This window comes from Thermobia domestica, chromosome 1 (genome assembly GCF_964235325.1).
Source record: "Thermobia domestica chromosome 1, izTheDome1.hap1.1, whole genome shotgun sequence".
NCBI classification, from domain to species: Eukaryota; Metazoa; Arthropoda; class Insecta; order Zygentoma; family Lepismatidae; genus Thermobia; species Thermobia domestica.
Window position 1 is genome coordinate 257,416,281 of NC_137454.1, and position 14,385 is coordinate 257,430,665.

General features: G+C 34.0%; 1 protein-coding gene across 1 annotated transcript; it reads left to right on the forward strand.

The window, feature by feature from the left end:
• The first annotated feature begins 651 nt into the window (after nucleotides 1-651).
• LOC145660549 (uncharacterized) lies at nucleotides 652-13,622 on the forward strand. The gene is made up of 2 exons (XM_081725763.1): nucleotides 652-2,302; nucleotides 12,374-13,622. Exon 1 carries the CDS (start codon nucleotides 1,348-1,350, stop codon nucleotides 2,212-2,214), a length of 867 nt encoding a protein of 288 aa, XP_081581889.1. The 5' UTR covers nucleotides 652-1,347; the 3' UTR covers nucleotides 2,215-2,302; nucleotides 12,374-13,622.
• The last annotated feature ends 763 nt before the right edge of the window (nucleotides 13,623-14,385 follow it).

The following is a 14,385-nucleotide window of genomic DNA, read 5'->3' on the forward strand; positions in this document are numbered from 1 at the left end:
CTCACATTTTGATTTCCCTCTCCCCCTCATTGAAAAAAAAGAAAACTTAGTTGAAAATAAATCATTGTTGATAATGGCATTATACTTAACATATTTACGAGAAGTCAAATTCAAAGTAATTTTCGTATTAATTATGTTGGGCCTACAAGTACTGAGAATATACCTACAAGAAATGGTGGCAAAATTTCACAATCGAAATAAAGAAATTCTGAATAGGATTAATTTTCTGCAATGTAGATTGTCGTTATGTTATATGATAATTAAATATAGACGTTTTCTCGTTTTCGTTGTCATGTCATTTTCGGATAACGGAGTTTTTATACTGACGAATAATATGTCTGTCTTTCTTTAGCAGTTCCAACAATTCTTTACATTAGATGAAGGATTTTTCTTTTTCCGTTTTGAAAAATTTACAATAAAATCAGCTTGTACAGTACCATTACCTTTCCCTTTCCGTGTCTCTCTTCCTGAAGTTTAACAAGCCATGCCAGAAGCTGAAGAAGAAGTAAGCAACGCCAACAGCTGATGTCCGACAGCTACAACGACCAACAGTAGACAGGTAGGGGGCGTTCATTGAAACCAAAACCTCACGTTGCCTGCAGGTATTAACCGGTACTTCTAGCTTTTGCTGTTGGGTGCTAAATCCAAAGGGGAAGAGGAGGGAGATGGGTGAATAATATGACGATCATCTCCCTCCCACATTTTGGTCACACTGTGAAATGTTGTTAGTGGCATTATTGGCTCGAGTCATAGCACGTGACTATCCTCAAGCATTTGGTTTCGCCCCCTTGCTTTTGCATCTCACTCCACCCCCTCCCTACCTTCATCATAATTTATTTGGAGATTCCAATAATTGTATATGTGAATCAAAAAACTCACTGCTCTTCTTCCGTATTGTCAAGACTCAAAAACTCGAGAACATTATATTTGCCGTTTTGAAGCTGAAAAGAGAACGTGAAAATTAGTGTTCAGTTCTTTCATGTGAGATCGTTTTGTCAGTTTTTTTAAAATATTATAAAAAAGAAGAAGAAGAAACAGAAACGAAAACGGCGTAGAGGAAGATTAACTGCACTGTACAAGAAACAAGAATACTATGTGGCACGTTATTGTCAATCTTTCAACTAAACCAAGGAGATGCTTTATATTGCATCAAAATGTGCGATAGTTAACTTAACGTTTAATGTACGCTTGAAGAATTTGTTTGACTTACGGTTAATGAAACTATAGTGCAATTAAAATTTGCAACTAAACTGTCATTTTTTCAAAATGGAAACTTTAAGTGGTTACTACTTTAGGTTCTTTCTACCAAGTTGGTATCAGTATAAATGGTGATGTGGTTAATTCACAATGGAAAGTGATAACTTAGTAACAACACTCATAAATACAGTGACTGAAGAGTCCCCATTATCTGAGTATTTGCCCCCATCTTCGAATTCAGAAGACATGTATTCACCAACAAATAGCATTTACTCTCCAAGAATGAACAATGGATCCAGCTTCCCCCTTACTCCTTCAAGGTTTAAACATCACAGTTCCCCAGTGCGCGTAGTACCAAACAAAAGGAACGCTGTAATTGATGATGGTGAAAGTGACTATGGTGTGCTTCAGGAAACAAAACGATCCCCTCCCCCTATTTATTATGACATATCATCTTCGAGTCCAAGTAAATATCATGGTGGTGGTGACAGTGAATCTCTGCGACAACCAGACACTACTACAGTTTCTCTTGAACAACTTCGTCAGCAGACTGATTTACCAAGTTCTTTTCTCCATCAGGAGACCCCAAATATTTATAACATTCCCAGTCATTGTCTTAGTTGGACATCTCCTGTTTGGTCCAAAAAGGAACCATCTTCATTATTGGACGAAAACTGTCAAAATTTCCGAATGATGGGATCGTTCAGCAACAGAATGCAAGGAATGACAGCAGGATCAGTGACAAGTATTGCAGATCATCGGAAGTATTCGCGGACAGTTAGTGGGCGTAGAAGAATTGAGAGACCACCGTCGCCATCAATTATTCGTCGTAGACGTTTGGCTGCTAATGCCAGGGAAAGACGACGAATGAATGGATTAAACGAGGCGTTCGACCGTCTGAGGGAAGTGATTCCATCGTTGGGCAATGATCACAAACTATCGAAATATGAGACGTTGCAAATGGCCCAAACATACATAGCAGCTTTGTGCGAATTACTCGAAAGAGAAAACAGATGAGTGTGTGTTTGTGTTGTGATGTGCCGGTATTTATCGTATACCTGTGAAGTTTATACCAAAGAATGTGAATTATGGTTGTTACGAAAAGGTAAATTAGTATTATTCAAGTGTTTGAAATTATGTAGTGCGGGGATGCATATCCTCCTCATGATTCATTAGTGTTCTTTCTAAATTATTTTCTTATATTCTTCTTCCTAAAAAGTAAAAACACTTTTAAACTTAATCAGTGATTCTGTTTTTCTAAGGTTCTCTTGGGTATGTCCGTAGTTAAAATGTGTTTTTCCCATCTAGTTTCATAAACTTCAATGACGCACTGTGCTTCATGATCCATTGTGGACATCCTGATATGCCTTACATAAGTCTGGTCCTAGTTCTTTGTATATTCACTTAATTATTACGTTCAAAACTGGATTTCTCTTGTTAATGACTTCTTGGTACCTTGATCAGTATTTAGTTTGTTTCCTTTAATTAAATAGTTTGGACGTTAAGTTACAGAAAACCAGACTATAAGCACTCACTCTGGTGCGAACAGTGCCTGGTTTGATTCTGGGTCACGTTAGTTTTTGGTGAACAATATCGTCTGCATAGGTTTTCTCAGGATTTTCACTTTTCTCGCACTTTTTCATTCCACAAATTATTTCATAATCATTCACTTTAAATAATCATCTATCTGTTTAAATTTAAGGGACATGATTGTGTGACATAAAACTAGAAATTTCGTTTCATATCACTTGAACTGAAAGCAGTTCACTCATGCGGAAGTTAAAAGAATGAAAAATGAAATCTTTAAGTTTTACGTCCCACAATTATGCCGGCTAGGTTAAAGGAGTCGGTGATGATAAAATGGTGGAATGAAGAAAGTGGGAGGAAACGGGAGAACCCCGAGAAAACCCACGTACATGGTGATTGTCCACCACAAAGTTCACTTGGCGCGAGCTGGGATCGAACCAAGGACCCCATGCACCAGAGGTGAGGAAGTTAAAGAAATAGAAACATCTATAATTTGAAATCCATTTTTATAAGCGACTATACATACCTGATTTTCTTAATGCGAAATAAGAATACTACTGCACTAAAGCTAATCATATAACAGAGCGGTATACAGAACAGAAAGTATACAGCATCAAAGACACGAGAGCAATATACGTACTGTTTTTGTTGGCGTATAAAACGATTTTTTTTTAAATCTCAAAATAAGTTTTCCTTTTTAACGTGAGTGTCAATAGATCAGTATGGAAATTTTGGTTATTTTAGTTTTAATATGTTTTCCGGATTCTATGCTGTTTTATGTCTTCTTTGCTTCCTTATCTTGTGGAATCCCCATTACGTACAGTAGAATGATTTAGTACATGTAGCTCAGATACAATTGCTTTTAAAGTGTACACATTTCTGTAGAGAGACATACACTATAGCCATTTGCAGACTCATGTAGGGTTCTTCATTTAACTAGGCACTGTTAACTTCATATTATTTTCTTGCTAAAATTCTACTTTATTAAAGAAAAAAAAACTTTGTCATATGCGGTGAAAATGTATTTTCCTGAAAAATAAACATAGAAAATGGTGTGCATCTTATGCAAGTACGAACTTGACGAATATTTTTCTTTTTAATTTAATTTTGTATCATTGACAGGTATAATAATAATAATAATAATAATAATAATAATAATAATAATAATAATAATAATAATAATAATAATAATAATAATAATAATAATATGCATATTACAGATAATATATTATTATACATTACAAGTAAGTACCCAAAGACATTTGTAACTTTTTACATGTGTTTATGAGTCTTACGAAACCTTTCATATTCTCATACACCTGCATGCTTAGAGTTAGCACGTGGATGTAGTCCCGGGTTCGATTTCTGGTAATAGAGATTGCGCATCACTCAATTGAATGTTCACCCTTTGTCTGCCATAGTGTTTCATGGGCTTTTAATAGCAGGAAGTTTATTTTTAATTTTAATCTAAAATATTTTTTGTTATCATAAAAAATAATACTTTATTTGAATAGAAATGCATCTTCTGCCTTCTATATATGAATAAACGCTGAACGGTTTTTGACTTCAATGCAGATTACAGTTCATTAAAGTCATAGAAGATTGTACGCTTGTGAAAGTATCGGGACTTTATATACCAGCGTTTTCTCAGAAACTTATCGCATTGCAGTTTTCTAGACACAAAATCAGAGAATTGCGATGTAAACGAAAAATTGCTTAGGTGAAAAAGGCATAACATAGCTTTTCCTTTATGAGAAAATGGTTTTCTTTTAATCTTACAAATTGTGTTAATTCTTCCTAGAAAATGCGACGCTTTCCTTTAGGTTCCTCTTTGATTCTTAATAACACATACGAATTAACCATGTACTATGAAGATTATATTCGTCGTGAGTGGGTTGTAAAATTGACGATAAGGAGACAATGTGCATACGATCTATGACATACGAAATGTAGCGAGATAATTAGCGAAAACAGAAAACTTTAGTAGTACTCTCCTTTTCTGTTGTGTTGTTTGTAGCTCTAGTAATTCATAAATAACACATCTAAATACAAGGTTATTTTATAATATTGGCCCAGATTTTTCTTTTTCTTTTTTTTCTTTCTCTTTCTCTTTCTTTCTTTCTTTTTTCTTTTTTGCTGATCCATTTCTTTTTCATTTAAATGGTGGAAGAAAAGAAGCGTTCCGGCTACAGTTTTTAAGATGGAAGAATGAACTGGATCCTGGTAGCATTTGCCAATAATATGAATTAGGAAATTAACATTTACGTGAAATTAAGTTATTGTGCTTATACTATGAAGTTAAAGGTTCACTTCGTGGGCTACATAATATGAATTTTTCATTCCTTGACGATATTATGGATTCAGCAGACAGACCAAAAAAAGAACTCAATATATATGTGATTGTCATTGCTTTTCCTCTATTTTGCTTTTCATGTGTTTGTTACACACACGACATAAAACATTAAGATGCATAAATAACCATTTCTTTCGCCTCTGAAAATGAGAAATAATACAAAAGTTATAAATTACGATGCAAATTCAAGTTTATTTCCCAGGTTGCTATGCAAAAAAGTAAACTATAAAATAAGCTAGAAATCTGAAAAATAAAGTGAAATGAATATGTCCCACAGTTATGCTGCCTAGGCTAAAGGAGACGGTGATGATGAGAAATGAATGAAATGGTGGAATGAAGAAAGTGGGAGGAAATGGGAGGACCCCGAGGAAACCCACGCACACGTTGTTTGTCCACCATAAAGTTCACTGGTGGGATCGAACCAGGAACCTCACGCACCAGAGGTGAACGCTTTACCACTCAGCCACCGCGGCCCCAGCTAGAAATTAGAATTGATTCGACACGAGTAGCTCAAAAACTTCGAATTTCCGAAATACCAAAGGGTCGAGCCTCATTGCCGAATTCTCTAGATAACGTTCAAAGTGGGTAATCAAAGATTCGAACTTTCAAGTAATACAAGTATATTGTCGCTAATTTCCTTTAGAATTTCCTATTAGAATATCCGAATACTTGATTAAACAACTGATTCATTAACAAACAATTGTTCTCGCAAATACGGGCCTCGGTGGCTCAGTGGTAGAGCGTTCACCTCTGGGGTGTGTGGTCCTTGGTTCGGTCCAAGCTCCTGCCAAGTGAGCTTTGTGGTGGACAAACACCATATGAGTGAGTTTTCTCGGGGTTCTTCTGTTTTCTCCCACTTCTTAATTTCGCCATTTCATTTATTTCTCATCATCACCGTCTCCTTTAGCCTAGGCGGCATAACCATGGGACATAAAATTTCATTTCATTTGTGCTCGTAAATTATTAGAACTACAAATATTAAAATTGCTTTAATATTATTATTTCCTTTCTAGTTAAAGTTTCAAGTGCACTTTCCACCACTTTTTTCTCTCTTTATTTGTGTATGTATGTGTGTGAATAACTCAATAACAACCAATAATATTACAAGTTTTCAAGTGGACTTTTTAACAGTAACAAAATTTTATAAAAAATGACCAAATATTTATTTTTGGGACTTTGTAAAGAAATGTTAACATCGAAAATTATGTTCTTTTAATTATGACTCAGACGGTGCGACAGAAACTTGGCAAAGCCTATTTGACATTTATGCAGGCATATCGTTTGAACTGTGACTATTCTGTTCCTAATTCATTGAACTAGTCGCGATAAGCGATAAGCATATCGCTTAAACTGTGATTATTCTGTTCCTAATTTTTAGACTAGTTGCGATAAGCTCTCAGATAGTAAACTTGAACTATTTTAAAGAGAGAACAATAGAATCTTTATTTTTATTTATTTATTTATTTTTACCGAAAAGCTTTACCAAATCTGAGACTTTTGATTGATCGTAATCGTACCTCGCAGTAGTGAGGTTATGTAGGACGAGGCCTAGAATCTAAACTATAAAACGTACATACAAAAGTACAATATGTTTTCGTGTAAAACTTGTATTTCGTACATCAACCCTACATTAATCTTAGAGTATATCTTCTCCAATCGATCTTTCTGGATGTTCTTGTGACTGAATCCTAAATTTCCAAGAAAGTTGCTTTAACGTTTAATTAATACCATATTATTAACAAAGCAATACAATTGGGCAATATTTTCCTAGATGCTATTTGACAACATACTTTGTTAACACTGTTTGATAATTTGAACATCCTTAAGAAGTACTACTAAAACCACACAAAAGTCCAAAGAGTGATAGGGGTAAGAAATGTGAGTCTCTGTCACCGGCGGCAAACAAGGACAAGAACACTTGAACTACTATGAGCTGTTTATTTGACCTTGAAGCATTTACCTTTCTTTAAGTATAATGTAACACGGCCTTTTAAACTCAATAGAATGAAGAAATCTTTCAGTTTTACTTCCCACGTTTTATACCTTGTACTTACGTTAGAGGAGATGGATGATTAATTCAAGTGGATGATTGTGAAAAAATGGTGGAATGATATTACGAGAGGAAATGGAAAAACCCTGTGAAAACCTACGGATACGATATTATCCACCACAAACGCAAATGGCCTGGAACCAAATCAGGGACCCCTCGCACCACAGATGAGCACTGTACCACTGAGCCACCATACCTCTCATCAGCGCCGTAACTTAGATTTTTTCTGGGGGTGGGGGACAAGCATTAATATGCATATTTGGGCCCCCTAGAAATGTTGTTTTCTAATTCTTGGGGCCCTCCTTTCCATCTTTCTCTTACTTTTTATGGGACCCGGAACCTGTGGGCCCTCCTGCACGGCAAGGTCTGCGGAGTCGTTAGTTACGCCCATGGGCCCGTTCCATACATGACAAAATAATTAAGGGGACAATATTCACAATCCTCAAAGCCATACGTATAAATAATATTTCTAGGGCCCTTGAATAGTAGACATTTTTTAGTGAAATGGGTCCAAGAAACATTTTTGTTTTATTTACCTTCTGTGTGCTGTTCTGTTTATGTAATGTAGTGAACCTATTTGATGCTTCATTTATAATTTCATGTTCGTATCGTATATGCAGTAAGAAAATTTTATCTTAAAATGGGCCCCTCTCGAACGGCGGGGAGCTTCCCTAGGGGGCAATTGCCCCGTGCCTCTCCCCCACAAGTTACATCCTGCCTCTCATTAGATTATGGTTTTCCCACTCATTCTTAGTGCTACAAGTGTTAAAAGTTCATGTATTGGTTTGCCCAAAGCCCTCTTGGCTACGTTGTTTTTCTTTCATAAAAAAAAAAAAAAATATTCGCCACAACGATATGGAATGAAAAAAAAAATATTCAAAAGAATATTGGGAATTACTATACTAACTTTCGAAAAAGCATATAACGTAATAACTTAATCCTGAAAGAAGTCTATCGGAGGTCGCCGTGACTCAGCGATCAAGCGCTCATTTCTGGTTTGTGGTGTCTCTGGTTCGATTATAGCTCTCGCCAAGAGGACTTTGTGGTAGACGAACACTGTGTGCGTAGATTTTCTCGGAGTTTTCCCGTTTCCTCCTACTTTCTTTATTCAACTGTTATCTCCATCTCACCATCACCGTATCTGTTAGCCTTTGCATATAATCCTGGGATATTAAACTAAAGAAAATCGATTACTTCTTAATAAAAGAGATAGAGATTTTTTGCAATCAATTGAATTTAAATTTTATTTTTTATCCTTAAGTAAGTCTGAAGTATTATCAATTTGTTAGCATTAGTATGTTTCTATATGTGATAGATGGTATGTATCGAAGCTAAATTAAGATACAGGCAAAATACTAAAAACACATAAGATTAAAGTTTGTAAGAGATTGAAATAAAAGTTTGAATCATGAATGAATGAAATAGAAGTATGAGTTATGTGAATTGAGAGATCCTTAGTTAAACTTTCAATAGCATGTTACTCAAACAGATGCTTCACATATTCTCTTCATATCAATTAAATGATATATTGTAATCTAAATTTGAAATGTTTTAGACTTTGTGTTTCCTATATGGACCTTTCATATATTTGGAAGTATTCGAATAGGAATTAAAATAAAATTCATTGAAATCCCAAGTAGAGACTAATCACATTCACGTGACATGGAATTTGTTCATAATCGAAAGACTATCTTACTTTGCTGAATCAGAAATGTGTGAAAAAAACGCACTTAAATATGATCTCTTTCTACGCATTAAATTATTATTTATGCATGTTTCCTATATTATTGCATTTCATTCCTTGCTTTGGTACAGATTAACGCGTTTTGGTGACAAAAAATGAAATCGTTCAGATTTACGCCCCACGATTATGGCGGCTAGCTAAAGGAGATGGTGATGATGAGAAATGAATGCAATGGTGGAATGAAAAGTGGGAGAAGGCGGGAGAAAACTCACAAACAAACTCACTCAGTGTTTGTCAGCAAAAGTCCACTTTTTAGCAAGCTGGAATCGTACCGTGACCCGACGCACCAGAGGTGAACGCTTCTCCACTGAGTCTTGGTGACAAAATTGAATGAAAACTATATTATAAGACGAAGAGATCTCCATCTACCAAACCCTGTTTTATCTGTACAATGGTTATTATAAATATACATTGTGCCATTAAAAACTGAAACGATTTAGGAAACTAGTGAACAATAGTTTAATGCAAAACATGCTCCATATATCCGGTACAATTCTCAACAAATTTCCACAAATGTTCTACTACATTTCCTTAAATTTTGACAATCAAAAGTAATCCTTACATTGGATATGACCAAATCATGAATTTTAAATCTTCAACTTTAGATTTCAAACTTTCCCATGACGTTCCGTTTTGATCATCAGTGATGGAGCCGGGACATGAATTTCATGATCCGTGACACGATGTGACCCGAACAAACCTGTAATCCGGTTTGACCTAAGTAACTACGAACTTCGTCATACATGCAGAAAACCGCGAGCTTCTACCATTCGAGTCGATCGGAATTCGTCTGTCCTGTCTACCTGTCCATCAAGAAAAATAAGGATTCGAAAGAGTGTGAAAGCCACTCCATGTTTTAAATTTGAACATACGCATATAAGAAAATTTTGCAGATTAAACTAAGTAAATCTTATTCGACTTTTACTGAACATAGAGTACAGTTTCTTTAGATAATTTTGTGATCCTTCTGGTGGTGACTCAGAAAGAAGAGGTAAATTTCTCCTGCCGCGGCCATTTAAAAAATGTGTTCCACAATAATTTGCAAAATAGCGTATATATTCTTTTGACGCTATCGAATCATTCCCTCTGAATGGAGCTAATATTAGTAAAGAATAAGGAACTGTATTGCTCACCCTCGACTTTTTAACAAAAGTTCTACGATAGCTTTTGTGGATATTATTCGATTTTGATAGAAGTCTATGTATAATCTTTTAGGCTTTACCTCAGTGCCTGTGATTAAATTCAGTCAGGAAGTAGCGATAAATTTAGCCACCAAATATAGGATGAATTCCCAACCCTTCATTTAAAAAAAAAATTCCAATATTACTTTCTTTCTTTAAACAATGAATTTTAACGAAACTTCTCACATACCTTTTGAAGTTTCATAATGATCCTCAATAACTGGATTTAAAATCAATCGAGAATTAGACTGAACTTCCTTTCTCCGTTTCTCCCTTCCCATGGTTCACGGTTACCTACTTCAAAATTATATCATTTTGAGTGAATATGATGTGTATGTAATGTATATTGAAGCTCTTATACAATGTTTGGAGTTGAAGTCTATCAAAAGTGACGAGTTACTTCACCCTTTCCTTTCCTCTCCCTCAACATACACTAGATGATGTTAAAAGAATCACACTAGCTTTCATATATATATATATATATATATATATATATATATATATATATATATATATATATATATGTGTGTGTGTGTGTGTGTGTGTGTGTGTGTGTAAAATATTGCTTAAATTCTTCTGAAGATTAGCAATCGGCTCTGCTTCTTGAAGCTAAAATAGAAGAAATTATTCAGCCCTCCACCGTTCCATTGTGAATGAAATAATTCTCTGAAGATTTCGTACACTGCTCCTATTTTTATGAAATATAATGCGAGTTTCGTTGGAGAACAGAGACTTGCTTTTATAATCTGTAAGTTGACATTAGTGGGAGGGAAGAGGGATAGCCACTCACTTCAACAATGCGCACAGCATCACTAGTCTGAAATTTACTTTTATGAACCATTGAAACATGACTTGATTGTGTTCTCGCAAGGAAGATCCTGATTTAGTTCCTAATAGCAGTGAATGCCACATTAAATTATGATTCCTTATCTTAATTAGGTCGGTTCTGCAATATGATATACTTCAAAGCATTAGATTAAATGTACCGTGATTAAGAAATAATGTCCTATTAGAAATCAAACATGTGGATCTTCGAGCGGTAGTTCGACCGCTGCTATCCGCAATAAGAATTATCCCCACACGGTCATATCTTCAGCACCTGCAGTTAGGAAAACAAGGTTGGTTTCAGACTTTATAGCTAATCTACATACATTCAAATTAAATATAATTTCATTGGCATAAATGTAAAGATAGAAATCTCTTGAAAAAAAAATATTATGTTATTTATCTTATATGTATCATACACCATATCTACTACCAGCAGATTGTACACTTAAAGTGCCAAATTTGTACTAAAGAGCTAAAGTAGGATAGGCTACATATGGAGGTTTTATGAATATCTAATAAAGAGAGGTACTTTACAGAATTCATTAAACGTAGTCTAACCATGAGCAACGACTTCATAACTAAATAAGATTTTACATTAAAAAGAGAGAATGCCCTATATGCCCTATATTAGCATTGAAAGAGTTAAAACTTAAGAGAATATGGGGCCATCCCCATGATACTTCTGTATTTTCTATTTATCATGAGTATATAGCGTTCAGTGAAGCACTTCACTGAACGCTATATACTCATGATAAATAGAAAATACAGAAGTATCATGGGGATGGCCCCATATTCTCTTAAGTTTTAACTCTTTCAATGCTAATATAGGGCATATAGGGCATTCTCCAATAATTAGTTTACATAGCATAGTTCATACCTTTTGTAACATGGAAGTGTAACAAATACGCTATATTTGGGCGAAAGCATAGCCTTTACAGCATTGACTTTTCAATTTTTATTTACCTAAAGAGTAGTGCAAATATATGTCCCAAAGAGAGTTTTGAGAAAAGTGGGAAAGAATCACCCAAAGCGAACTCTTCTGTGTAAATCTAGACATAAAGTCTTCTTATGTATACCGCTCTTCTCCAACGATTCTTCACTATATCCTATTCTTTGTATATCAGTATTGTGTATTGTGTAGCTATATCACTATATATATTTATATTCTTTGTATATCAGTTTGGAACCTACTGCATTTTATTTAGTTAAATCATAATTTTAAATTTTAACACTTTAGAAACATATCATACTTTTTGGTGTCCTATTTTGGGTGATCAAATAAGATCCATAGTACGAAAATTGAAAAATAAAATTAAAACGTTTTTAGTGTTCACAAAATGTTGTGTATTGGGATGTAGTTTCGAGAATTCTGGTAAAAAAAAATATATATCTACAATGTTGTACAATACGGGTAGAAATAATTGCTATATTACATCATATATTTGCTTACAAAGGCTAATAAACTGTTACATTTTTTAATATTTTTTTCTTAGTGGTTGAGTTGATTTGGAAAAAGGTGTGAAAGACATCGTGTGAATTTTGGATAAAGATTACTAGTGTCAAGAACATTGACAGTGAGAACAGGAGCAGATCGTCAAGGAAGTCACATCAGTAAAAATCATTTTTTTTTTCGCTTGAAACTGAATCAACAAAAGTTACCTAACGTCCTAATTGTTGAGAATAAGAATTAGAATATTAGGTAACTTTTCTTCCCATAGTTCGAATCTTTAAAAAAATGTTTTATTTGTAACATCCAAGAAGATTTCAATGTTTTCTTACTTACTCATGAAATATTGTAATAGTATACCTCATTGAGCAAAAAGTCATGTAAAGAAGAGAGTTTCCTTTTAAAATGTTACTTTTCCTTTTGTAATTTATGTAACATATTCTGACAGAAATAAATCGCAAGATAAACCAAATATTCATTTAGATATAAAGGTACTATTGTTGAGTCAAGATATTAAAACCTATTGTGGTCCAAGAATCTTACTCTAATTTTAGTACACTTAATGGTACAACGCTCACGTCTGGTATGAACTTCCTTTATTCAAGTCCAGTCTATATGAAGCTATGGTGCGAAACATTGTTGGTTTCTCGGAGTTGTTCCGTTATCTTCATTCGATGAGCTCTTACGTTTTTCATTTATATTTATCGTTCGTTAAAATCGTACAGTTCTTCAGGCTTCGTGTCAATGAGAAAGAATGCAATGCACTTATTTATACCTTAAATACCATATTATGTACTGGAACTTCGTGATAACTACACATAATCTTGAAATAAACTGTTTAGTTACACGTGCCAACTTATGCCCTCTAAACTCAATAGGGCTGATCATAAATGAAAGTGAAAGATTATTGAAAAATTAGTAGAATAAGAAATCGGCAGAAAAAGAGGAAATCCAAAGGAAACCCATGGCCTAATGTTCACCACCATAACATCACAAGCTCTTTGGTCGAACCAGGAGGTTTTTGTATCAAAGGATTAATCTGAATCATTATTATCACAGGATCTTATCGAAATTATTTAATGTTCATGTATGAATTTTAAAACAGCTTTAACTTTTTATTTATTTATTTAAGAACAACATATTCCCTTTTATTCATTTAGGAATTGCTATCTCGTAGTCGTAGGTATGTACGTAATTAAAGTTTTAACAGGGAAAAGAAAGAACAAAACACTACTTATTCTGTATTATTCTTACTTACCTACTAAAATAACTTATGAAGTATATTTTAAAATAAAATTGAAAATATTTTTACTTATATGTAGAATATTATTCATATAAACTTGTTTGCTCCTATTGAAGAATCGAACATGTAAAATATTGTACTTGTAAAATAAAATGCACTAGTCGTTTCAATTTATTTGAGAAGCATTATTTTTTTATTAATGACTAAATTGCATAATTATATCATATAACAGCGTTGGTTATTTGCGTTTGTTAATGAAAAGTAATTTCTCTGGAATTTTGATTTGATAATGGGAATAAAAAAATCAATCGAAGACGTTTAAAGTACAGAGATGTTTCCTCTGTTGCACTAGAAAAATGTCTGCTGTTTAAATTAGAAACGAGAATATACATCAGTTAATAAGAGGTAAATTTCTGATAAGCCAAAACTTGTAGGAATTAGGATTTTAAAAAAAAATGATCACGTCTTGTTTAATTTTAAATTTATGTCCACGTACATGCTTACTGTACACCGTCAGAGTTGCTATATCTAACTGCAATTTGCAAATAAATTAGTATAAACATCTTCGTAGATGACAATGGCCATGATTTTTCGAACTGTGAGTATATAGTTTTAAAATCAAACAAGAGACAAAATACCAAATATCTCCATGAAAACTTCACAAAATATGTAAATCTAAATTTTAAAAGCAAGGTCTAGTTATCGAGTCATTCTTAAGAGAAAATAAAAGAGACTTTCAAAAAATTCTGAAAGCAATGCAAATGTACCTCTCTACGAGTGGCTGCTGAGAAGTTTTTAGCTCAGATCAGAAGGAA

Bases quoted from the DNA above. Each gene is read 5' to 3' on its own strand.
- LOC145660549 (XM_081725763.1), top strand. From the start codon at position 1,348: ATGGAAAGTGATAACTTAGTAACAACACTCATAAATACAGTGACTGAA.